General features: G+C 52.8%; 5 protein-coding genes across 5 annotated transcripts; 3 read left to right on the top strand and 2 right to left on the bottom strand.

Annotated features, from left to right (window-relative positions):
- Nucleotides 1-10,414: 10,414 nt before the first annotated feature.
- On the top strand, nucleotides 10,415-11,992 carry Cldn9 (claudin 9). Its single transcript, XM_032912532.1, has one exon. The coding sequence runs from the start codon at nucleotides 10,925-10,927 to the stop codon at nucleotides 11,576-11,578; it is 654 nt and encodes a 217-aa protein (XP_032768423.1). The 5' UTR covers nucleotides 10,415-10,924; the 3' UTR covers nucleotides 11,579-11,992.
- A 608-nt stretch (nucleotides 11,993-12,600) lies between these two features.
- On the bottom strand, nucleotides 12,601-13,583 carry Cldn6 (claudin 6). The gene has a single exon (XM_032913441.1). The coding sequence runs from the start codon at nucleotides 13,496-13,498 to the stop codon at nucleotides 12,839-12,841; it is 660 nt and encodes a 219-aa protein (XP_032769332.1). The 5' UTR covers nucleotides 13,499-13,583; the 3' UTR covers nucleotides 12,601-12,838.
- A 3,258-nt stretch (nucleotides 13,584-16,841) lies between these two features.
- Nucleotides 16,842-18,857, top strand: Tnfrsf12a (TNF receptor superfamily member 12A). The gene is made up of 4 exons (XM_032912413.1): nucleotides 16,842-16,993; nucleotides 17,694-17,798; nucleotides 18,028-18,162; nucleotides 18,255-18,857. Exons 1-4 carry the CDS (start codon nucleotides 16,900-16,902, stop codon nucleotides 18,308-18,310), a joined length of 390 nt encoding a protein of 129 aa, XP_032768304.1. The 5' UTR covers nucleotides 16,842-16,899; the 3' UTR covers nucleotides 18,311-18,857.
- A 224-nt stretch (nucleotides 18,858-19,081) lies between these two features.
- Hcfc1r1 (host cell factor C1 regulator 1) lies at nucleotides 19,082-20,706 on the bottom strand. The gene is made up of 4 exons (XM_032912412.1): nucleotides 20,610-20,706; nucleotides 20,249-20,348; nucleotides 19,641-19,769; nucleotides 19,082-19,429 (listed from the first exon to the last, which is right to left on the bottom strand). The coding sequence occupies exons 2-4, from the start codon at nucleotides 20,332-20,334 to the stop codon at nucleotides 19,294-19,296; spliced, it is 351 nt and encodes a 116-aa protein (XP_032768303.1). The 5' UTR covers nucleotides 20,335-20,348; nucleotides 20,610-20,706; the 3' UTR covers nucleotides 19,082-19,293.
- Thoc6 (THO complex 6) lies at nucleotides 20,691-25,727 on the top strand. Its single transcript, XM_032912414.1, has 13 exons — nucleotides 20,691-20,799; nucleotides 23,470-23,585; nucleotides 23,688-23,752; nucleotides 23,831-23,934; nucleotides 24,024-24,061; nucleotides 24,143-24,191; nucleotides 24,293-24,364; nucleotides 24,447-24,549; nucleotides 24,786-24,835; nucleotides 24,908-24,970; nucleotides 25,053-25,163; nucleotides 25,248-25,382; nucleotides 25,461-25,727. The coding sequence occupies exons 1-13, from the start codon at nucleotides 20,761-20,763 to the stop codon at nucleotides 25,539-25,541; spliced, it is 1,026 nt and encodes a 341-aa protein (XP_032768305.1). The 5' UTR covers nucleotides 20,691-20,760; the 3' UTR covers nucleotides 25,542-25,727.
- Nucleotides 25,728-25,763: the final 36 nt, after the last annotated feature.

The raw sequence follows: 25,763 nt of genomic DNA, 5'->3' as shown, positions 1-25,763 counted from the left end.
TGATACCAGCCTGGGGCACCTTTTCTCAAAAGAGAAAATGGGATGAAAATATGCATCATTTCAGAGTCACCATGGACAAACAGCAACAATTGCGGAGCGGCGACTCATTCAATACCGGTGCCACACGGCCTGGAGATTGCAGCCTCTCAGAGCACCGTCGGACCAGGAGAGGGCGCCCAGGGCGCGTATGCACCAACCGGAGCATGGCGGGACACGGTGATTGGTTGGGGTGCCGAGGCAGCAAGCGCACCAGCTTGTGTTTGGTTGGCATGCGTTGCAGGCGACTCCAATAGGCCGAGCGGACCTAGCGGACTCGTAGCCCATGCTCATAGGCTGCGGCGGGCAGCGTGCACTGGGTCCTGGAGTAGCAGCGGCGGCCAAGCTGGCGGCGCGGTGGCCCCGCTCCCGCTCGCACCCGCGGCGCGACCGCGGCCGCTTGCACTCTCGCCTGAGCCGGTCTCGCGCGTCCCTGCCGCCCACCTCGCCGCCCGCGGAGTCCCTGCCGCACCCGCCACTGCCGGGGTTACCGCCGGGCTTGAGCTCGGGACCGCCGCCACCCTCGGCGCTCGCTCTAGCTGAGTTGCCCCCGCTGCCTGCACTCCCGCTGCGCCCGGAGCTGCTGGCGCCCTGGGGCCCCGGGGTCCACCTGGCTCTGCCCGAGCTGCCGCCCGAGGTCTGCGCGCCCGCGCCTCCCCCAGCCGCGCTCGCCCTTCAGGATCTGCCGCGTCTGCCTGCGCCCGCGCCGCCGCCCGCTCACTTGCCTCTGCCGCCGCTGCCCGAGGCCGCGGTCGCCGCTATCCAGGACCGGTGGGTGCTCGCGGTCGGCCCCCGCTGCTTGCCGAGCCTCCCCGCAGCCGCTGCCGCCGCTGCCCGCGCGACCCTCACCCTTCACCCTGCTGGCGCCGCCGCTCCCCCGCGAGCCCTGGCCGCTCCCGCCTTTCCCCCGCCGCTGCCGCCCCCGCCTCCGCCGCCCTACTTCTTCCTGTCGCCGCCCTGCTGACCGCCTGACTCCGCGGGGGATACAAGCCGGTGAGTCCGTGCCTGGACACCGGCAGGCTCGGAAGGCCAGGCCAGAGCTCGGCTGGGAATAAGACCAGAATGCCAGGACTGCAGCCAAGGCTTGGGGAGAAAAAAAAAGTAAACCTGGCATTAAGATGAGGGATGTCAGCTGGGGCTGGCGGCACACTCCCGTAATCCCAACTTTAGGGATACTTAAGTAGAGAGATCACGAGTTGAGAGGTCAGCCTTTGTTACTTCGTGAGACCCTGACTCAAAACAATTTAAAAGAAAGATAAGGGATTTTTTGCCCCGCCCCCGCCCCTCTTGTCCTGCCGCGTCCTCCCTAGGTAATTGGAGAAGTAACTCATCAAAGTACTGATAAAACTAGCAGTTGCTTTGGGACTTCGGAGCCCATGTGAAAGAAACCTGGGTCCTGTGGATGAAAACAGAAGGTTGATTTTTTTTGTTTGAGTTTTTGAGAGAGATCTTTTTTTGTTCTTGTTGTTGTTTAGGGCTTTGTTTTTGTTTTTCAAAACACGATTTCTCTGTAAAATAGCCCCGGCTGCCCTGGACCCGCTTTGTAGATCAGGTTGGCCCCAAAGTCACAGAGATCCACCAGCCTTTGTTTCCCAGAGATAGACTTATTTGCTATGTAGTACAGCTGTACCTGGAATCCAGCAATTCTGTTATCCTGTCAGCCTTCCAAGGGCTGGGTTAAATAGTTAAGATACCAAGCTGGGCTTAGTGATCAAAAACTTCAAACGCCACAGCCAGGGTCTGGAATGACACATTGTCCTTTATCCACGGTGTACGTGCTCTACTGAGGCCTTCTTCACTTACCTTCGGAAACTCTCGAGTCTTAGGAGTCAAACTTCCAACTGAAATAGATCCAGGAGTCCTCCTACCCACACATGATGCTGGTGGACAGTTGATACTGGGCATGAGAATCACATGCAAGGACTATGAAGTCATTTCCAGGAGAGAAGAGACTCCTCTCCCCGCCTTCCCGGCCCCTCACCCCCACTGCTGGTTTCTGTGCAGCCAGGGCACCTTAATTAATATAAAGTTCTCTTTGTTTCGCAGGTAGCCTGGGCTTGGGTAACCAAGTGGATGGCAGACCTCTTCGGCACTCAGGAGTGGTATCAGGAAGCCAGCCTTGACCTTGGGGGACCTCTGAGAGCCCAGGTCCCATCAGCAAGATCAATTTTTTTTTATTAGGTTCCTGTGACTGGAATAACAAATTATGCAAACTGGGTGGACGGACAATAGGAATGTGTTCTCTTAACAGTGCATGTGGCCAGAGGTCTAACAAAGGATCTGCAGTGTCCACAGCAGCCTGAGACGTGGCCTCCCTTTCTGCCTTTGACAGGACTTTGTTCTTCCTCTGGTGCTAGGGAAGTACTTCCTTTACCTCAGCTTCTAAGGTCATTGCCTTTCTTAAATCTGAGTTGACGTCTTCATATTGAGATCCTCCATTGAGCCATGGTACTTTGATCAGCTGGATGTGGTGGCACATGTCTTTATTTTTTTTAATTAATTAATTTATTTTTTTTAAAGATTTATTTATTATATATAAGTACACTGTAGCTGTCTTCAGACACACCAGAAGAGGGCATCAGATCTCATTATAGATGGTTGTGAGCCACCATGTGGTTGCTGGGATTTGAACTCAGGACCTCTGGAAGAGCAGTCTGTGCTCTTAACCGCTGAGCCATCTCTCCAGCCCTAATTAATTTATTATATATAAGTACACTGTAGCTGTACTCTCAGACACACCAGAAGAGGGCATCAGATCTCACTATACATGGTTGTGAGCCACCATGCGGTTGCTGGGAATTGAACTCAGGACCTCTAGAAGAGCAGTCAGTGCTCTTAACCACTGAGCCATCTCTCCAGCCCAGCACATGTCTTTAATCTCAGCATTTGGGAGGCAGAGACAAGTGGATCTCTGAGTTCAAGGCCAGATCTGGGCTAATAAGAATGATAGAGCGAGAACTTTGAGAAAGCAAACCAAAGACACTCATCACATGAGGTCTCACACCCAAGCTCCATCAACCATCCAGTTTGCACAGGCTAGGCCTTCTCTTTAGTCCAGGCTACCTTTGAACTTGGCGCCTGAACGCTTCTGCTACCCAAGTAGCTGGATTATAGGATTGGGCTGCCAACCCTGGCTGAGGAGACCTACCTGTCTCCTCAGAACTTAACTGTTTTCTAGGCCATGTTCCTCACTGGCCTGGGGCCTTGAGTGGTCTGAGAGCCCGTGGGCAGTAGCGGACACACTGACCCTGGTACAGGGAAAAATATGCCTGCTTTTCACAGTGCCTGACTTTCTGCTTCTCTGTCTTCCTAGTGCCTCCTTTCCTCCTCGGTCCCCACCCTATTGTCTTTCTGCCTTCCTACTCTCTCTCTTTCCTGATGTGTAGCTCTCCTCTCCCCGCTGAGAGGCAGAGACTATCAGGAGAGAGGGTGGGTGTTATCTTTTAAAGACAACTCTTATGGGAGCCCAGTTCTCCAGGCTTGAGAGCCATAACTACTGCTGGGGGGTGAACACTGATCAAGACGGATAATAAAGTTAATCGTTACCCAGCCCTCGGTTGTGACCTTCCCAGGTGATACTACAGTCAGGTTCTTGACAGAATACCTTTGTCTGGGACCTCAGTGGGGGGCTCTAGAAACTGCTCATCCTGGCCCCGTGTGGGGTAGTTCCTGTTCCTTTACAATCCAGCCAGAACTGCACTGGAAATGGGGCGTCTGTGACTCTGACATACCCAGAGAGGCTCAGAGGTGGGAGCCTGAGCTGCTGCTTGTGAAGACTTTCTACGCTAGCGTCCCAGGCACTGGGAATGAACCCAGGGTGGAAAGGGGCTTCCCAACAAAGTCAAGCACATATTACACATGCACGCACATGAGAGGCTCTGTCTGGGGAACTTCCCCAGGTGATGTAAATGATACTCTGCAGGGGAAAGATGCCTTACAGTCTACCCCATGCTGATGGATGGGTACTCAGAGGCCTGCCTGCCTGCCTGCCCTGTTGAGAGAGTCGCAGACTTAGAAATCAGGGTCTTGCTTCATGTGCCTCCTGTTGCCTGTATGTATACACAGCCTAGCTTTTTTTTTCTTTTTAAAGATTTTATTTTATGTATGTGAGTACACTGTCACTGTCTTCAGACATACCTGAAGAGGGTATCGGATCCCATTACAGACGGTTGTGAGCCACTATGTGGTTGCTGGGAATTGAACTCAGGACCTCTGGAAGAGCAGCCAGTGCTCTTAACCACTGAGCCATCTCTCCAGCCCACAGCCTAGCTTTTTTAGTGCTCTGGGCCCCTTTCCTATCTGTAGTAGGTGGCTTGTGAGCTGCTGAGAATCGGGAAGTCTTCGGTCTTTATTTCCTAGTCACCAAAGGTTCAGGAGCTAGGGAAGTGGCTCATCTCCCTTTGTAAAGCCACTGGGCTATGGGGTTCTTCAAGATACCCAGGAAGATGTAGCCTGAGGGTTCTGACCTTCCCCTGTCATTAAGCCACTTTGCACTTCAAGGAAACCCACTTAGGCCCCATTCAAGCAAACTGAACCCGAGTTTGTACTGCCCCGCAGAGCCTACTAGTCCCTGAGGGACCTTACTCAGCCAGGACAAAGAATGTTGTTTAGTTACTCTAGATGGGACTGGGGGTGGGGCACACCTCCGTTTCCTCTAGCCAGTGGGACACTGGGGAAAATTTCTCATATCCTTCCTAGCCTAGGGAGATGGGGGTGGGGATTCTGGAGGACCTGTTAAAATCTCATGGAGCTGATAACTGCTGGGGGGGGGGGGTAAGGCTGCCTCTTCATATCAGTGGAACTGCATTCCAGTCAGTAAATCCAAACTTGGTTAACCTTTGATTTCCCAGGACCCGACTGAGGTGAGACAGATGGCCAGATAACCTAATTGAAATCTGGGGCCACCCAGGTAGTCCCAAGGAAAACAAAGGACCCAACAAGTGTAGTAAGCCGGCCTTGGCAGCCTGACCTAGAGTCCTCTAAGGAGCAGTGCCCATCTTTCAGGTTTCTGGAATTATGGGCTGTTCCCCACGTTTGCTCTCCCTGGACCTGAATGTTAGAAATAGTGAAGCTTGATGGTGTTAGTGTTGGTTACACCTTTAATCCCAGCACCTGGGAGGCAGAGGCAGGTGGATCTCTGTGAGTTCAAGGCCAGCCTGGTCTCCAGAGGGAGTTCTGGGTCAGCCAGAGCCACTGGGAGAAACTGTCTTGAAAAAACAAAGTCCAGTGGGAGACATGCTACCTGAGCCACTTGAAGGCCAGTCCAACTAAAACTGATGGCTGGTGACCTGGCTGTCCTGTCTGCAACTCGAACTTTCCTGTGGTTGGTGAGTCCCTGGCATTATGTGTGCTTCCTACTCTGCTCTAGATAAAGGACAGGAAGCACCCCGCATATTGGGGCTACAGAGGAATTGGGGGCCTCTTGGCCCCTGCTTCCTGAGACTGCTTACTGTTTACTGGCTTGTGTACTGCTGCGCTCAGTCTGCCAGGGCGTCTGAGCTATCTGTAGGATCGATGAGCTACCTGGCCAAGCCTTCTGTAGATTAACCAACTCCCAATCTTACATGCAGAACCCAAAAACCCAATCTTGAATCAGTCCTCAAGCTCAAAATATCCAGGGCCAAGCAGGGCAAGCTGGCCTCCAACTCCCGAAGCCAGAAGACTTTCTCTGTGCCTGGTGAAGTTGCTCCAGGCTTGGGGTTGGAGAGGGTGGAATCCTTGGCCCCTAGACCCAGGCTAGCCTCAGTCTCAGATACCTAACCAAACCTGTGTGACCAGATTCCAGGAGGCCCCTGGAAGGCTTTGAAGAAGCCTCTAGGGGGTACTGGATTCTATGGCTCTATTTTACAGCCTCTCCCTCATAACATCCTGTGAAATCCTTGCCCCAGGAGGCAGATGAGTTGGGCAAACCTGACCTATCACCAGAGGGCTGGAAACTGGCCACTGATCTGAAGAGCCTCCCAGTCCTGACTCAGACACTACAGAAAAGAGATCCCCACTGGCCATCAAAACGGCTGTGTGTAAAAAATATACTTGCCCACAAGCCTGACAGACTGAGTTTAAGGTTCTGTGTTGAGGAGGAAGAAGAGAACCACCAACTGCTTACTGTAAGTCGTCCTCTGACGTCACACAAATACACACCCTGGATGCCTGGATGCCACAAATACACACCCGCCCGCAGTTAGGTAAAATGTTGTAAGACCTTATCAGCGGGAAAGATGGCTCGGGCAATTCTGAATGTGCACTGCTCCTCCAGAGACTCAGAGGAGTGTTCCCAGCACGAATGTCGGTAGGCTAGGCTCATAACCACCTATAGCCCCAGCTCCAGGGGGACTCGATGCCTCTGGCCTCTGCAGGCACCTGCACTCATGTGTCCGTACCTACACATGCACCTCTGACAAAGTTAAGGGGGGAAAAAAAGTAAATAATGTATTAACAAAAGAAAAGGGCCTTTTTTTTCTTCTTCTTCTATTTTTGAGATATGGTTTCTCTGTAGCCCTGCTTGTCCTAGAAATCCCTTTGTAGATCAGACCTCAAAGTAAGAGACCCACCTCCCTCTGCATCTGTGCAGGGATTAAAAGTGTGTGCCCTGGGAGATTTCTAATACTCTGGGGTCTGAGACGGTCTCCTCAGTAGGAAGAGGTAGATGGGAGGTCCCGCCCACTTTTCTGAGCAGATGAGCCTTTTTATTTGCTAGGAGAGCTTCTCAAGTTTTTGGAGTCACCGATCTATCCTTTTGTAATCGGATGCTAACAAACTTCCAAAAAGTACCAAAACCCATACCCAGGAGTGATGAGTACACCACACCCTGGGTTCCAACACCCAACACCGTGATATCGAGATGACGCAGCTGGTAAAGGTGCCTCCTGCTAATGTCATTGCCCGAGTTCTAGCTCCATGTTCCAGATGATGGAAAGAAAACTGACTCCTGCAAGTTATCCTTCCTGTCTGTGTCTGTCTGTCTCTCTCTCACACACACACACACATGCTGTGGCTCAGGTATACAGAGTAAATTAAGGAAAAATATAGTAGGGCAACACCTAAAACTCTCTGTGGGGTGTGTGTGTGTGTGTGTGTGTGTGTGTGTGTGTGTGTGTGTGTGTGTGTGTGTGTGTGTGTGTGTGTGTGTGTGTGTGTGTGTGGTGTGTGTGTGTATGTGGGTGGTATGTGGGTGTGTATGTGTGTATATGTGGTGTATGGTATGTGTGTGTGGTGTATGTGTGTGTATGTGTGTGTGTGTGGTGTGTATGTGGTCTGTGTATGCGTCTGTGTGTGTCGTGTGTGTATGTGTGTGTGTGCTGTGTATCTGTGTGGTATGTGTGTTTATGTGTGTGTGGTGTGTGGTGTGGTGTGTGTGTATGTGTGTGTGTGTGTGTGTGTGTGTGTGTGTGTGTGTGTGTGTGTGTGTGTGTGTGTGTGTGTGGTGTGTGTGTGTGGTGTGTGTGTGTGTGTGTGTGTGTGTGTGTATGTGTGTGTGTGTGTGTGTGTGTGTGTGTGTGTGTGTGTGTGTGTGTGTGTGTGTGTGTGTGTGTGTGTGTGTGTGTTCTGTGTGTATGTGTGTGTATGTGTGTGTGTGTGTGTGTGTGTGTGTGTGTGTGTGTGTGGTGTGGTGTGGTGTGTGTGTGTGTGTGTGTGTGTGTGTGTGTGTGTGTGGTGTGTGCCTCCCAGCCCTGCCCCATCAGTGTCTCCCTGACATGAGGGACTGTCCTCCCCGACATCAAGAAGCTCTTTCTCTGAAGAATAAAAAGGATGTTCACATTGCTCCCCGATCCCTTGAGTCTTTTTTTCAGTGCTGGAAATGCTGCACGGGCCTGGTATATCTGGTATTGGCAGAGTGAGTCCTCCACCCTGACCCACACCTCTAGCACCTCCCTTTCTATTAGTATGCAGTGCTTATTGTTCAGAACTATAATGTCAAGACAATATTTTCATTATGTATATATCACATGCTTTACCAAAACCTATTCCTTTGTCCTTTTTTTTTTTTTTTTTTTTTGGTTCTTTTTTTTGAGCTGGGGACCGAACCCAGGGCCTTGCGCTTCCTAGGCAAGCGCTCTACTACTGAGCTAAATCCCCAACCCCCTTTGTCCTTTCTTAAAAGATGTGTATTTTCCTTTTTATTTCCTTTCTTCCTTCCTTCCTTTCTTCCTTCCTTTCTTCCTTCCTTCTTGTCTTTCTTTCTTCCTTCCTTCCTGTCTTCCTTCCTTCCTTCCTTCCTTCCTTCCTTCCTTCCTTCCTTCCTTTCTTTCTTTTCTTTTTTTAAAGACAGGGTTTCATGGGGTAGCCTTGGCTGTCCTGGAACTCACTCTATAGACCAGGCTGGCCTCAGAGAGATCCGCCTGCCTCTGCCTCTTGAGTGCTGGGATTAAATTTAGAGACCACACCCAGCTTTTCTTCTTTGTTTTGTTGTTTCTTTCTTTGTTTCTCTCTTTTTAAAGATGTATTTAATTTTTCTTTGTTTCTTTTTTTTTAAAAAAACATTATTTCAAGTAGGTGCAGCCTTTACTCCCAGCACTCAGAGGCAGAGGGCAAGTGGATCTCTGAGTTCAAGGTCAGCCTGATCTACAGAGGGAGTTTTAGGACAGCCTGGGTTACACAGAGAAACCCTGTCTCCAAAAAAATTTTTATTTAATTTCATGTGTAACTGTATGTGCTTGCAGGTGCCCAGAGGCTAGAAGGTGTCAGATACTTAAGAACTGGAGTTATAGGCAGTGTGAGAGCTACTTAATGAGACACCAAATCCAGGTCCTCTCGGAGAGCATCAATCACTCAACTGCTGAGCCGTTTCTCCAGCTGTACCCTCTTCCTTTTTTAAAGACAAGAGTTTCACTGTGCAGCCCTACCCTTTTGTATATCACACCATCACACACACACACACACACACACACACGCGCGCGCGCGCGTGTTGCACATGCTCACTTTCACCCAGGTGCACTTGCCTGGGGATAAGTGACATTGGAGATGTCATATATATATATATAATTTTTTTTTTGAGACAGGATTTTTCTGTGTAGCCCTGGCTGTTCTTGAACTCAGCCACCTGCCTGCCTCAGCCTGCCTCCCGAGTACTGTGGTTGAAAGATGTGTCCCGCTGACTACTTTTTTTTGTTTTCTTTTTTTCTTCCTCTCTATGTATTTGACACTGAAATTGTCCTGGCTGTCTTGGAATCCTGAAGCTCACTGTGTAGATCTGTCTAACCTCGAACTCACAGAGATCCACTCGTCTCTGCCTCCTGAGTGGTGGGGTTAAGCAAAGTACGTGTCACCATGCCTGCACAGCAGATCTGTCCTTTAAACAACAGTCCTCAGAGCTAGGCACAGGGGCACACACCTTTAACCTTAGCACTCAGGAGGCAGGGGAAGGCAGATTTCTCTATGAGTTCGAAGTCAGCCAGGTCTACACAATGAGTTCCAGGTTAGCCAGGATTACGAAGAGACCTTGTGCGTAAAAAGAAGCCTCTGGAAGGAATTGTTCATGACTCACTAAGCACTATGCACATATTGGTGGGGAGCTCTTTTGCCAAGTTCTCTGTGCAGGCACCCCATGCAAACTCTTTACATTTTTTCAACCGCCTGTCTGATCTCAGTAGGTTAAGACGCCTGACCCTCCCTGACCACCCTTGGTAGGATCAGAATTTGAGCTCTAAGCAGGCAGTGCTCTGTAAGCAGGAGACTCTAAGGGCTTTTCTGTGGACTGGAAGTCAGGGCTCGGGGCCATTTTAACCCTCTGGGCCTTGCTCCGTTGCCCACCTCTGTGGTATCTGGGCCTGGCTGGCTATTCATGTGACAGTAGGAAAGAGTACTTTTGCTCAGGGTCCCCCTTGTCCCTTCTTGCTCCAGGCCTCTTTCTGCCCCTCCCCACCTCCACAAAAGACTCTTTGTCACTAGGCCATTAGAGACCTTAGGCAGCTCAGCTCGGCCCCCTAGTTTCGGCAGTGAGGGTGGAGTGGGAACACCTGAGCCGAGGTAGAAGCGTGTGCGTGTGTAGGTGCGAGGGGAGGGGGGATAGTTTTCTAGGCCGTTGCCTTGGTAATGCCACCTGAGCTGGGCGCCAGGCACCTGTTGTCTGGGAAACTGTAGGCGGGGCCTCTCCCCTAGGAACTGCCAGGGTTATTGAGCTGAGACTGGAGACAGATCAGATTCCAGAGTCCTGAAAGGATGGGGGAGGGGGAGGGGATATGATGATGGATAAGGGGGGTAATATTTACCCCCCCAACACAGAGTGAGTTAGAGGGGTGGCAAAGAGGGTGCAGGCTCAGGCCGAGAGCTCATCTGCCCATTCCAAGCCAATTAACGGGCTCCTCTCTCCCCTTTTCTGTTTGTCCCATCTTCCCGGAATTTCTTTGTTTTGAGTTTCCACTTGGTCCTGGCACCAGACTCTAACCCCGAGGGCCCCCATCCATTCCCTTTTCACCATTGCTCTGGTTCTGCTACCCAATAGCAGCCTCCAGGTCTCTTGCTGGACTCCTCCCCTGCCTAGGCCTTAAAACCCCGCCTGCAGCCAGCGCCCTCAGACGCCCCAAGTGGCACCTCACAGTTCCCTGTTTTGAGACAAGCTGTATACCAGCTGAGAGAAGACTTCAACCAAGAAAGAACGTGAGCGGCCAGCAGAGAGGGACGCGGCTCTTCCTAGGAGGATCTGGAGGGGCTGTGATGGGCCGAAGGCTTCCAGGAAGACACAAGCAATACAGCTGAGCGGGACCTAAGGACTTCTTCATATTCAGTGAGTATCAGATGTGTGAGAGGCCCGCAGATGTGAGGTCTGGCCTGGCCTGAAATCAACAGCTTCCCCTCCTGAGCAGTGAGAACCACCCGAACTCCAACACGGTGCTCCCAACCCTGTTGAGTGATTCAGGCTGAGAGCTGTGAAGACCGGAGGAGCAGATAGATGGCTTCCACTGGCCTTGAACTCCTCGGCATGACCCTGGCTGTGCTAGGCTGGCTAGGAACCCTGGTGTCCTGTGCCCTGCCACTGTGGAAGGTGACTGCCTTCATCGGCAACAGCATCGTTGTGGCCCAAGTGGTATGGGAGGGGCTGTGGATGTCCTGTGTGGTCCAGAGCACTGGGCAGATGCAGTGCAAGGTGTACGACTCACTGCTGGCGCTGCCCCAGGACCTGCAGGCTGCCAGAGCCCTCTGTGTCGTGGCCCTCCTGCTGGCATTGCTGGGCCTGCTGGTGGCTATCACGGGCGCCCAGTGCACCACATGTGTGGAGGACGAAGGTGCCAAGGCACGTATCGTGCTCACCGCAGGGGTCCTCCTCCTCCTCTCGGGCATCCTGGTGCTCATCCCCGTCTGCTGGACAGCCCATGCCATCATCCAGGACTTTTATAACCCACTGGTTGCTGAAGCTCTCAAGAGAGAGCTGGGGGCTTCCCTCTACCTGGGCTGGGCCGCCGCTGCACTGCTCATGCTCGGAGGAGGGCTCCTCTGCTGTACGTGTCCCCCATCCCACTTCGAGCGGCCCCGCGGCCCCAGGCTGGGCTATTCCATCCCTTCCCGTTCAGGTGCTTCGGGACTGGATAAGAGGGACTATGTGTGAGCTGAGGCTTCTTCCAGAAGCTTCCACCTTTCGGCCTTATGCCTGGCACTGGGCTACATCCTCCTATCTCATCGAATTCATGCGCCTGGGAAATTCACTTCTTTATTTGGCCAGGACTTGGCTCTAGAGGATGTCAGCTGGTTTGGCTTGAGCCAACCCTCTGCGGTGGCAGCAACCTTGAGAAAACTGCAGATACTGGGTACCCTGCCCATCGCCGTCTCCCAGGATATTGCTGTGATTTGCTTTCCTGGACTGATTTACTCTGGAACCTGGGCCTCAGGCCCCTTGCCTTCAAAATTAGATGTGGACTGTGACCTACCAGGCTTTCAGCTGGTCAAGTCCAGCCCAAGCAGTCCCTGAATTCAAGTTGCTCAGCCCCCTGCCCAACCTGGGAATAAAAGCACATTGTAACTGGGCTTCCTCTGGTCTGTGAAAGGAGGGCGTGTGGACTGGGGAGGGGGGCAGGGTAATCTCCAACCAGTGAGCAGCTCGCTTAGACTGACTGCTAGCTAGGCTTCTACTGAACACCAAGAGACATCGGAGGCACAGTATAAAAAAAACCATGTTTTATTAAGTAAAACATTGTGTGGGCAGGGAAATGTGCAAGGTTAGAGGTAAGGGGGAGGAGGGTCTACAGCACAGCTGGGACCGTATGTGGGGAGAGTACACAGTAACCTTGGTGATGGGATTCAGGGGCCAAAGGTTGGAAGACTGAGTTGAAAATTCTTAGGTAACTTATCACCTGCCCTTCCAGGACTGGGAAGAGTTTGACCAGGAGCGGGTGTGTCTGTCCTGTGAGTTACCTCCAGCCACAGCAGGAACTCTCGGGACAGGCCATTTTGAGAATTGCAAAGGCCAGATTTCACAGGCAGCCTTAGAACACTTTGCACAGTAGATCCCCAGAATGAATAAAGACACAGGAACTCAGGGTCAAATCCCTCCAGCTACAGTACGTAAAAGTGAGAAATGCCGGAGTTCCGACTCAGGGTGAGACAGGAAAAAAAACGAGAGCTGGAGGTCAGTCAGAGCACCATTAGGGAGAGCCTGTCTCAAACACAGGTGGAACCAACCCTAGGGGGCAGGGTACCACACAGCTCACTGTGGAGTGCTTGCCTACCAGATATGCGGGGCCCCAGGTTTCATACCCAGCATTGCAAAAGGAAAACAAGGAACAAGACAAACCCCAAAAACTACCCCACATCATTTCTCACGGCTCAGCTCAGGTTCTCTGGCCAGTAGAGCCTCACTCCCCAGCGGGCATCAGACATAATTCTTGGTGGGGTATTCGGAGGGTCCCCGAGAATGTGGGACAGGCGAAGAATAGCGGGCCACGTAATGGCTGGGTCCCTGGGTCCCTCCAGAAGAGCAGGCGCAGCATAGCAGCCCTCCACCTATCAGCAAAAGGCCTGAGGCGGCCCAGCCCAGGTAGAGGGAGGCCCCTAGCTCCCGCTTTTGAGCGTCAGCGACCAAGGGGTTGTAGAAGTCCTGGATGATGGCGTGGGCAGTCCAGCAGACGGGAATGAGGGTCAGGACCCCGGAGAGGACGAAGATGACACCAGAGATGAGCACCAGACGAGACTTGGAATTCTTGTCTTCCACACAGGTAGTGCACTTGGCTCCGGCAAGGTACAGGAGTAGGCCAAGCAGGACAATGAGGAGGGTGATGACACAGAGGGCTCTGGCAGCCTGCAGGTCCTGGGGCAGTGCCAGCAGCGAGTCGTACACCTTGCACTGCATCTGACCAGTACTCTGGACCACACAGGACATCCACAGCCCCTCCCACACCATCTGGGCCACAACGATGCTGTTGCCGATGAAGGCGGTCACCTTCCACATGGGCAGGGCACAGGACACCAGGGCGTTGACCCAGCCAAGCAGGGTCAGGACAATCCCCAAGATTTGCAGACCAGTAGAGGCCATGATGAGGTTGAGGGGGGCTGTTACAGTGTGAGGGAGATAAAAGAAGAAAAATGTTAAAGAGAGGCAGATCTGGACATCCCTTCTCACCAGCTGTGATACCAGCACTAAGCACCTTGATGGCCGACCACGGGTGTCCTGCAGTGTGGATAGATACACTCCCTGGGTCAATCAAAAGCAGACTAAGAATTTAATTCTTCCCTAGACTGTGACAGGTGGAGAATGAAATCCTGTTGGTTTTCATGCAGAGGACAGGAAATAGGACGCACCTGAGGCACAGGCCAGCCCACAGCGACAGCTGGGTTCTAGTTTTTAGGTTTTGTTTTTAATTTTAGCTGAGACAGGGTCTTATGTAGTAGCCCAGGGTGGCTGACTTTGAGCTCCTGATCATTCAGTGTCCACCTCCCTGGATGCTGGGACTACAGGTGTTTAACCACCAAAGGTGTAAACACCTCACCCAGTTAGTGCTGCGGTGGGGACTAAAGGCAGGCTTTGTGCAGGCCAGGCAAGCGTTCTAGGAGCCGAGCCACATCCTCAGGTACATTTTATCAAAACAAAGACAGTGAAATGTCAGGAGTGTAATTTTGGAACGGCCAGGCTCTCCCCACAAGTTTCAGGCCCGACCTTATCACTTCGGCACTCAGATGAAACCCCAAGCTTCCTCCCACTACCTAAGCAAGGTTCAAGTGGAAAACGACAGCTCTTTCAGGTAGCTCTAATTCCTTGGAATCCCGCCCTCCCCATGTTCGGTCATCTCCTCCCAATCCCTGGTAGTTGCTGGAAACCCTTCCAGGCCAGGCCCAACCCACCCTGTAGGGCAAGAGAGATAAGGAAAAACAAGCCCTTTTAACCCAAAGCAGATTTTTCTAGACTACCAGTTCATTCTGGGTCCACCTCCACCTCTAAGAGTCAAGGCGCATGCTTCAAGGCTGGGAGTATTCTTTTGACTTTTAGACCAAAGGCTACCTATCCCCTCTCGACACAGTTTTAGGAGTTAAAGCTCAAGACCCCAATGCCTTCTGTAACAGGCTGCACCTGTGTCCTTCACGTCGCTCTTCACGATGTTGATACTAAGGGAATCAGTTCTGCTTTGCTCCATGCCGTGGCTCCCCGTTACCCTCTCTTCTAAATGTCCACCTGGCCCCTAAGAATGGCATAGGCCCGCCCCTTTCGACTCCTCTCACCTGCAGTCTCTCGCTGGAGACCATTCTCCTTTCTCTCATCTCTGTCCCTCTCTACTTACCGAATGCTCAGTCAGCTTTGTCTAAGGGCGTCCTGTCCGGTTCGGCCACCCACGATATCCAAGCCTAGGAGTGCGAGACCAGGAGGGGCTTAATGGCGGCGCCCGCAGAGCTGGGTCCGCGCCTGCAGGTGAGGGGGAAGGGAGTCCCGCCCCAAAGTGGCCAAGCAGGTGGAGGAGGGGCGTCCTAGGTTTCGGTGTCTTTGTCCCAGGGGAGGGGGAGGGGCGTTTAACTTTTCTGGGGCCGCGGGGACCTGATCGCCTCGCGGGGCTCAACACAACACTCTTCTGCCTAGGGACATGCTTCCCCAGGTGGCCGCCACCAGGATCAAAGCTCCAGCACTCTACTCAGGCCCGCACGCATTCTGCCACATCCCCTGCCTGCGTATTTTCACACCCACAATTTACACATTCCCCAGGCTCACCTGCAAAAGAGACCGCTAAGATTCCCAGGTCGAAAGTGGAATGAGGGCGGAGGCAAGGGGTCTTAAAGTCTCAATGACGTCACGGGACCACCTCTCTCTGGGAGGAGCAGAGACCCCGGCCGCGATAGCCACCTGAGTGTGTTTCCCAACGTTCCCATTAGTCACCGGCCACTCCGAGGGCGGCACCTGTTGAGTTCAGCAACCTCGGCTGTGACTTGAGAATTTACTCAACTTTCCCCAGTTCCAGTTTCTCATTTTGCGAATGAAGACAGGTCTGTATGTTACCTAAAGATACATAACTTTTGCGGGTTTTGGGGGGCGGGGACGGGAGAGGACCTGTCACACTGCATACCTCTGGTCAGAGTTGGTTCTCCTCTTCCACTCTGTGGACCCCAGGGATCGAACTCAGGTTGCCAGGTTTGGCAGCAGACACTCTTATCCACTGAGTCATCTCGTGCCGTACGTTGTTGTTGTTATATTCCCGAGGCCCTTAAGAAAGCAACATAAAGGGGCTGGAGAGATGGCTCAGCGGTTAAGAGAACTGACTGCTCTTCCAGAGGTCCCAAGTTCAATTCCCAGCAACCACATGGTGGCTCACAACCATCTGTAATGGGATCTGATGCCCTCTTCTGGTGTGTCTGAAGACAGCGACAGTGTACTTATAAATAATAAATAAATCTTTAAAAAAGAAAGAAAGCAACATTTGTGACCCGAGATGGTGACACATGCCTTTAACCACAGACCTGGGAAGGCAGAGAGGCAGGCAGATCTCTGTCAGTTCCAGGTCAGCCTGGTTTACTTCTTGTATTCCAGGATAGTCAGGGCACAGAGAAACCTTGTCACAAAAAAACCAACCACACAACCAAAAAGAAAAAAGCGGCACGTGTGTCTGGAAAGATGGTTCATGGGTTATGAGCCTTTCTGCTTTTCCAGGTTTTTGCTCCCATCTTATAACTACCTGAGATTCCATTTCCAGAAGATCCGTTGCCCTCTTCTGGACTCCAGAGACACTCATATATGTGGCACACCCACACACACAAATAAAATATATCTCTCCAAAAAGAAAGTAGCATATAATATATATGCTAGTGGTACTGCGTACTGGAGTATACCAAGATCAAGACCAGCCTAAGCTATACAGCAAGATTCTGTCTCCAAAAAACCCAAAGCAAACCAAAGAAAATCTGGGTGTGGTGGCGTCTGCCTGCAGTCCTAGCACTTGGGAGGCTGAGTGTTTCGAATTAGAGGCTACCCTAGGATAGAGTGTGAGATCTTGTCTCAAGAAAACCAAGTCTGGACAAAGCAAGCAAACGTAAAGGGTGTGTGGATATAACTCAGTACTCGCCTGGTACGTTCGAGCCTCTGTCTCCACCCCAGAACTGCAAAATGATAGACAAACAAATATAATTTATTTGAACTTAAAAAGAGGAAAACCCCAACTATGCAGTTATGTCTTATAACTGATTTCCTCAGCTCCATATCCTGGGGACTCAAGTTCGCAGAGGGCAGAGCAGGGTAGACACTTGGAGGGGCTGTGTTGAATGAATGATTTAACTTAACTGACTGGGTTTAACTTCACGGAACTGAACAACTTTCGGCGTCGCAGAGCAGAGTGGCTGCAGGGGCGGGCCGAGGCAAAGGCTCCGCCCCGGAAGGCGGGGGCGGGGGCGGAGCCGCAGCCCGGAGTCTTGGCTGGCCGGTGGTGGGAGCAGACCGTTCTTGCCTCTGAACCGGCAATCATGGCTCCGGGTTGGCCGCGGCCTCTGCCGCAGCTCCTCGTGTTGGGATTCGGGTTGGTGTTGATACGCGCCACCGCCGGGGAGCAAGCACCAGGTATGCATGGCTCAGAGGACAGTAAACCTCGGACTTGGGGGTGTCAGAAACGGAATTTGAGTGTCTGGTGAACGGAGTGAAACCGGGGAACCGGGAAGACACGAGGATCTGCGGTCCGTGCTCTTCAGGCAGCGTGTTCCAAATGGGGAAGGTCTCACTCCAAGTTTTATCCGCAGTCCGAGCTTCAGTTTCGCTACCTGTCCAATTGAGGTGTGGGGGTCTTCTGTCCCAAAAGTGAGAGCCAGAGTAGAGAGAGAAAGTAAACTTGAGGGCGGGAGGTTTGTTTTGGGAAGGGGCACGCCCTCACACTGGTCTGTAATGCGGTCTGTCCGGTCTTGGTATCTAAGAATCGCGAAGGGGCAATGGGGACTTCGCCCTCTATACCATGTGGGGGTGCCCCTTCCATCCGGTGACTTCAATGCCCAGTTATGCGGGGGGGGAGGGACTGGGGTCGGGCCCGGTGCCCAGGAGTGAGTCACACTGTGGCGAGGGGGGGAAACTGTCCCCCCTCCCAAGTCCCGCGTTACCCGACCCCCTCCCGCACTGCCGTGTCTGGGTCAGGCGGTGCGGTCACCTGTGTGGAATGCGGGGGTGGGGGGGGCGATGGTGACTCACGTTATTCGAGCCGACTGACCCTGACCTCAGCCCCCAGAATAGCCGCACCCAGCCGCCAGCTTCTGACCTGCAGCCCCCTCCCCAGGCAACGCCCCATGCTCAAGCGGCAGCTCCTGGAGCGCGGACCTCGACAAGTGCATGGACTGCGCTTCTTGTCCAGCGCGACCACACAGCGACTTCTGCCTGGGATGTGAGTGGGGGTGGGGACGGGGCTGGTGGCAAGCGGATCCTAGACCTGGGTAGGTGGTTGTTGGGGCAGAAAGGAGGTCGTAGACTTAGGATATAGGAAACCAGGGAAAACTGACTGAGGAAGGGACTTTTATAAGGGTGTGCGTTGGGAGGGGGTAAGCTTGAGACCCTTTGAGGGCAGACTGGATTGGCGTCCCAAGAGCAAGATCTGATTTGAACCCGATCACTAGGCGCAGCAGCACCTCCTGCCCACTTCAGGATGCTATGGCCCATTCTGGGAGGCGCTCTTAGTCTGGCCCTGGTTTTGGCGCTGGTTTCTGGTTTCCTGGTCTGGAGACGATGCCGCCGGAGAGAAAAGTTTACTAGTAAGTGAGCTCTCCACCCTCGCTCCTCCCACCCCCTTCATCACGTCCCTAATTGTCCCCTAATCGCAACAACCCCACTTCTTATCTTCCAGCCCCCATAGAGGAGACTGGTGGAGAAGGCTGCCCAGGTGTGGCACTGATCCAGTGAGGAGCACCCGCGCTGGTGCCCATTCATCGTCCATTCATTCATTCTGGAGCCAGCCTGGCTTTCCAGAGACAAGCCGCGCCAGACTCTTCCAACCACAAGGGGGTGGGGCGAGGTGGTGATTCACCTCCAAGGACTGGGCTTAGGGTTCAGGGGAGCCTTCCAGGGTGTCTAATTGCCCTGTCTCTGGTTCTGGGGCAGACAGAGAGCCTCAAGTTAGGTCACAAAGCGACTCATACTAAGGATCTGCAGCATTTGCACAAGGGAATCTCTTGCTCCCCACAAGTCCTGGAGGCCTGGCCGACTTGAGGGGCAGACACAACACTGGGTTCCACCCACTCGATTGGACTGAAATGCCACTACCCTGAGTTTTAGCCCTGAGAGTGGGTTAGATTGAGGGACCTGTTCATAACACTAAGGGGGCTGGCCCTCTGGGAGGGCTGGTCCCAGTACACACAAACACAACCTCCCCCAAGGGGGTGATATTTATTTTGGGGACAAAGTTTGGAGGGGAGGGAGACTTATTAATAAAAGAATCTTTAACTTTAAATGGTTTGGCGTATGGCCTCATCCCTAGTTTGACTCCCCAGAACTGGAGGGAGGGAGTTAGTCGGCCACTGCGGGGGCGGGGGCGAGGCTCTGACTCACACATTCTCAATGCCTGGAGCCCAGCCTGCCAGGACCTGGCTTGCCCTCACCGTTTTCCAGGGAAGATTTTAAGGAGAAAACCCCAGCTTCCAGTACCCCACCCTCCCCAAAGGCTGCTGAGAAACCTTCAACTGCTCACAGGTCTTTATTCACTAATGGGGTGACACTTTCTCTTCCCAGGCTGCCTCGAATCTAGTTCCACCAAGCTCAGTGTCCTCCTGTCAGGGGAAGGTCCTGGTGGCCAGGCACCGGGTTTGGAGAAGGCCTTCATCCCTTTCTGGGAGTTGCTGGTCTCTATAGTCAGGAAGAAGGTGGGGAGGAACACAGGTCATCGACACTCAGAGCTCCATGATCTCCCCAGCTGGGGACGCAGAGTAGTAGGGACTGGGGTTATCCCCCAGCCTCAGCAGCCGGAGGGCCTCAGGAATCAGGCTCCCGGGATAGCGCCAGAGAAGCAGCTCGGGGCAAGGGCTCCTGAAAGAAGAAAAAGGAAGAGTGAAAGTACAAGGCAGAAGGCTGGCCTGGCAGAGCCACCTCCTACCAGGTCCAGGTCCCCAGGAGCCAAAGATGGAAAACAGCACAGAAGTTGGCTGGACGCTAAAAATAGCACGAGGAGGCAGAGCATGAGGAGGGGCTCTGAAGACCGGATGTGATCTCTAGAAAGCCCTCAAGGGGAGGTACCTACCTGAGTGGTGGCAGGGCTTCGGGAAAAGTCACAGGGGGACTGCAGTAGGGGTGGTCATTATGTAGGCTGAGTCGGGAGAAATGGGTGGCCATGTTCTCCTCAGACAGGAACTGCTTGTGCAAGGGTTCCCTGGGGGAAAGACCAGAGAAGAATAGATGCAGGGATGTTGAGAGTGGAGGCAAACTGACGAGGACCAAAGGTGACATTTTGGGACCCCATCTGCCCCTACACTTAGGAGTTGCTTCTCCGGGGCTCTCCATGTTCATTGGCACAGGTCCTCGGAGAGGGGAGCTGCGAAATAGCGCCAGGTGTAGTCCACCCTCTTTGCCCCTTCCCAAAGATCTGTCCACCTGAGTCTGAAGGGTAAACCAGGATTACAGAATCAGCACTGTCTTGTGTGGCCTAAGCCACCTTCCTCTCCCAGGCTGTACACCAGGCTACCTCGGAAATCTTGACCTTGGCTTCACAGCTTCAACACAAGCTCAAGCATCACGGTTTCCTGCACCGCCTCGCCACTTTCTAGGATCCCCCTACTGACCAACCCTAGATCCCCCAGCCAAAACTCCTGCCCTCCGCTAGTCCGGCCCACTCAGGGATCGCTTACGCACCTGGTATCCAGGCCAAGAGTCACCCCAGTGGTGGCCCGTGGGTCCCGCCCTGGGGGGCCTCGCTCCAGGGGCTGTTGCAGGATCATTACGGCTCGGGGTCCTGCAGATAGAGGGGTGGGATTCAAGCAGCAGAGGCGGAGCCTTTGAGGGCGTGGTACAGCGCGAGGGGCGGGGCCACCGGCGTGCGCACTGGAGACGTTCTACGCAGGCGCGGAAGACGACCCGTACGAGGTTAGAAGGCGGGACAGGTCGGCGCGGTGGGGGAGGGGATCCGGCGTGGCTGGACAGCTCTGGGAGCTGCTTAGCATAAGGGTGCTTCGTGGAGTTCTCCTAGGTTTCTGTGGTTCGAGACAGCACGGACCTGCCGTCTTAGTTGTTGAGCGACAGGCAGTGCCAGGTCTTGGGGCGCAACGAGAAGAGCCACTCTCAGGCACGTCCGGAGTCGAGAGGTTGTGTCGCGCGTCGAGAGATTGTGTCACACGTAGAGCCTTCTGGGACTTGTAGTTCTCAAGATGGAACATGCCACACCGCTCGCGGTGCCTCTGGGTCAGGTGAGTCGAGCGTGTGCACACTGCCTTCTGGGGTTTGTAGTCTTGCTACTGACATCTGACCCTGGAGTGTTCCAGGAAACCCAGTGTTCAAAAATGATTTGTGGGACTCAAACTCTGAGCCCCCTACCCCCAAAGTGACCCCGAACTTTGGGATGTAATAGTGACAGAAGGATTCTATGTCGATACATTTTACTGTGCGGGATAATAGAGCCATTTAAAAAATTTAGCACCGTTGGATGAGGTGCCACATTTAAATCCTAGCATTGGGAAGACAGAGGGAGACACATCTCTGTAAGTTAGAAACTAACCTGTACACAATATAGTTAGGCCCTGACTCCCTCCCCTTTAAACTTAGGGTCTTGGACGTTGTAAAAACATGCTGTATCATTTAGTTACACCTCAGCCCAGTGCTTACTGTTGTGAGACAGTCTCGTTAAGTCTTGGACTTTGTTATATACTGGAGAATGACCTTGGAGTTCTGTTCCTCCTGCCTTAACCTCCCACTGAGTGTTTCAAGCTATTTAGTGTGCTCCCAAGCCCAATATGTACAATGCTGGTGCTCAAGCACTGGGCTTTGGGTAAGAACAGGCTTTAGGGGCTGGACTAAGAGCAGAGGATCTGAGTTGGGTGCCAGCACTCAAGTTCAAAGCTTGTGGTTGCCTGTTAACTCCAGCTACAGGGGATTCAATCCTCTGGCCCCTGTGGACTCATTTATATATACTTCCCTCACATACCTATACAAATAATTAAGAGCAGTAAAGAAAGGAAGAAGAAAAGAGCATGGTCTAACAACTGAGCAGTTATTCTCAGCTCCAAGGTGCGTGCGCGCGTACACACACACACACACACACACACACACACACACACACACGCAGGTATTTTGAGACAGGGCTCCTTGGCTGTCCTGGAACTTGCTCTGTAGACCAGGCTGGCCTCAATTTTACAGAGATCCACCTCTGCCTCCCAAGTGCTGGGATTAAAAGCCTGCACTACCACTGCCATAACACATGCATGTGCACGCGCACACACGCATGTGCACGCGCGCACACGCGCGCGCACACACACACACACGTATATATTTAAACAAGGACTCATGATGTACATCAAGCTGGCCTAGAACTCGAAGATCTACCTGCCCCTGCCTCCCAAGTGCTAGGACTGAAGGCCTGCATCACCATTGCCCTAATTATTTTATATATATATGTGTGTGTGTGTGTATATATATATGTGTGTGTGTGTGTGTGTGTGTTTAAATAAGGACTCATGATGTAAACTGGCCTAGAACTCAGAGATCTACGGGCCTCTGCCACCTCTGAATTGCTGGGATGAATTAAAGGCATGCCACCCCACTTGGCTTACTTATTTCCTTGTAAAATGTTCTCATTGTTTTATGTAAGTGCTTCGCTTACATGTTGTATGTGTGCTTATGGTACCCTCGGAGGCCAGAAGAGGCCTCACAGGGGAGTGGAGGAATGGCCCAGTGTTAAAAGCACTTGCTACTCTTCCAAAGGAACCAAGTTCAGGTCCTAATACCCATATAGGGGTGGGCTTACAGCAGCTTGTAATTCAGTTCCACGACATGCAACCCTCTCTAGTAATCTTCATAGACATTGGTACCAACACACACACACACACACACACACACCTTAAACAAAAACAAAAACCAAGGTCTTATAACTTAATGCCTTTAATCCCAGCACTTACAAGGCAGAAACAAGATCTCTCTCTCGGGCCAGCCTGATCTACATAGTGAGTTCTGGGCCAGAGAGGGCTTCTTGGGAGACCCCTTTCTGAGGGGGCGTTTGGCTGTCCTGGAACTGGAGGTGCGGGTAGTTGCGACCCGCCATATGTGAGCGTCCTCTGCAAGAGTAGCGCCCTTTTACCTGCTAAGCCGTCTTCCAGACCGCCTCCCCCACACCCCCTGGTTTGTTTGTTTGTTTGTTTTTTCTTTTCTTTTTTTTCCGGAGCTGGGGACTGAACCCAGGGCCTTGCGCTTGCTAGGCAAGCGCTCTACCACTGAGCTAAATCCCCAACCCCCACCCCCTGTTGTTTAAAGATTGATTATTTTGAGCCACTTAGTTTTTTGAGATTGGGTCTGAGATGTTTCAGGCTGACCCGAGGTTTGTCACGTAGTGGGACGTGTCCTCCTGCTTGTGCCTTCTGTGTGCTGGGATCACAGGCTATCCGTGTGTGCTTGCTTTATTTATGCAGTGTGCCATGCTAAGCAGGCACTCTACCGGTTCAATTACATCCTTAGTGTGTGTTTGAGACTATCTCATGTAGTCCAGGCTACCTTTGAATTCACTGTATAGCTGAAGATAACCTTGAATTACCACTGATTTTCCTGCCTACGACTATCAAGTGCTGGGATTACATCCTGTACTCCCCCCACCCCCCACCCCGGGGGCAGTGCTCTCACCATTTATTAGTTTACCTAATCGTGGCAGAATTTCCTGTGAGTGCCATCTGTCTGCTAAACCAATGGGAGAGGTTTGGTTTTGCTCAAAGTCTTAGGCATGGCTTCTCTGTTCTTTTTCTCACTCTCTTCCTGGAGTCCCTCCTGTACAGGCTGATGCCTGTGGTCTTGGCTGAGACCGGCTGAGAAGCCTGGGCAGGGGAGGCAGGTCTGTAGGAGAAGGCCCCAGACTTCTCAGGCTCTCTTTTCCACAGGCTGAGGTATTTCAGGCCTTGCAGCGGCTGCACATGACCATCTTTTCCCAGAGTGTCTCGCCCTGTGGGAAGTTCCTGGCAGCTGGCAACAATTATGGGCAGATTGCCATCTTCAGGTACCCTCAACTCTGATTCCCAGCACATGTGAGCCCTAGCATGTGCGTCTTCTTGGGCTTAGAGCTCCCTGCTTCTGACTTGGCTCCCTACCTCTCCTTCAGTTTGTCTGCTGCCTTAAGTTCAGAAGCCAAAGAAGAAAGCAAAAAGCCTATGGTGACCTTCCATGGTGGGTATAGCCCTTGAGTCTGGTTCAGGTGATCACAGGAGAGAGAAGGACTCATTAGAGTTTTCTGTGTCTCATTAGCCCACGACGGGCCTGTCTACAGCATGGTCTCCACGGACCGACATCTACTCAGTGCTGGGGACGGAGAGGTCAAGGGCTGGCTTTGGGCAGAAATTCTGAAGAAGGTAGGAAGTCTAGAGCCTGGGAAAGAGCCAAGCCTCACTACCTCGGAAGGCTTGGGGATCAGTGTTTCCTTCTGTGTTTCTCTCCGAAGGGCTGTAAGGAACTGTGGCGTCGCCAGCCTCCATATAGGTGAGCCAGGACCACAGTGGTGGAGGCATGGGAGGTCATGGACACTCTCTGTGATTTTGACCCTTCTCTTCCTCCACCCAGGACCAGCCTGGAAGTTCCTGAAATCAACGCCTTGCTGCTTGTCCCCAAGGTCTGATCTTTGCAACCATTCTAGGCCAAAACATCGATTCTTTACCCCTTCTCTACCCCGATGGACACAGACTTTCAACTCTCTCCTGCCTCCCTCCATAGGAGAATTCACTTATCCTAGCTGGGGGAGATTGTCAGCTGCACACCATGGATCTGGAAACTGGGACCTTCACAGTGAGTAGGGGTCTGGAACTAGGGTAAGTCTGGGCCTGTCCTGTGCTTCCTGGGTTCCCTGAGCCTTCCCTCTTCCCCGCAGCGGGCCCTCCGGGGCCACACAGACTACATCCATTGCCTGGCACTGAGGGAACGCAGCCCTGAGGTATTGTCCGGTGGCGAGGATGGAGCTGTGCGGCTTTGGGGTAAGGAAAAGTGAGTTAGAAGGTAAAAAAGTAAGCCAGGCCTAGTGGCTCAAGCCTTTAATCCCAGCACTTGGGAGGCAGAGGCCAGCCTGGTCTACAGAGTGAGTTCCAGGACAGCCTGAGCTATGTAGAGACCTTGTCTAGAAAAATAAAACAAAACAAAAACTGAGAAAGCTGGGGGTAGGGCCTTGGGCTTTGGGCTCATCAGGGGCTCTGGCGGTTTTATTTCCCCACAGATCTCCGTATAGCCAAAGAGGTCCAGACCATCGAAGTCTACAAGCATGAGGTAGGAGCACCTGCACCCCTGTCCCCTTCCTCATCTGCCCTCAGATGCCCTCATGTCTGTTCTCCTTTGCAGGAGTGCTCAAGGCCCCACAATGGGCGCTGGATTGGATGCTTGGCAACTGACTCAGACTGGATGGTAGGCTGGGCAGAGGTGGGATGGCGTGGCCACTGAAAGTCCATGGCTCACAGTGACGGGAGCCTGCCACCTCTCTGCCCAGGTCTGTGGAGGGGGCCCCGCCCTCACCCTCTGGCACCTCAGGTCTTCCACACCCACTACGGTCTTTCCCATTCGAGCACCACAGAAGCATGTCACCTTCTACCAGGACCTGGTAAGACCCTCTGTGTTCATTCTGTCCCACTGTCCAGTGGCCCCATGCAGACCTGACCCCTCCACCTCCTCTTTGTCTCCACAGATCCTGTCTGCTGGCCAGGGCTGTTGTGTCAATCACTGGCAACTGAGTGGGGAGCTTAAGGCCCAGGTGCCTGGCTCCTCCCCAGGACTGCTCAGCCTGAGCCTCAACCAGCAGCCAGCAGCCCCAGAGTGTAAGGTAGGTCTTGGACTGGATGCGGGGTCTCCTGGGGCCTGCGGGGTGGGGGAGTCAGCCACCTGTCTTCTTCGCCTCCAGGTCCTGACTGCATCGGGCAACAGCTGTCGAGTAGACGTCTTTACCAACCTGGGCTACCGAGCCTTCTCCTTGTCCTTCTGACATCACGATCCTCCATTCCAGGAGCTGGAGGGGTGTTTGTGTTTTGGATGGGGGTCTTATACTTTAGCCCAGGCTGGCCTGGAACTCTGTGGCTTAGCTTGGTCTCAGACTCCTGTCTGAGATTTAGATCTGTGAACCATAACATCCAGCTTTTGTTTTCCTGTCAAAATAAAATTTTAGGCTTTTCTTGTTTGCGTTTTCTTCCCCCAAAAAAGGAGACCA

Source organism: Rattus rattus, chromosome 9 (genome assembly GCF_011064425.1).
Source record: "Rattus rattus isolate New Zealand chromosome 9, Rrattus_CSIRO_v1, whole genome shotgun sequence".
Lineage (NCBI taxonomy): Eukaryota > Metazoa > Chordata > Mammalia > Rodentia > Muridae > Rattus > Rattus rattus.
This window is presented reverse-complemented; position numbering and strand designations above follow the sequence as displayed.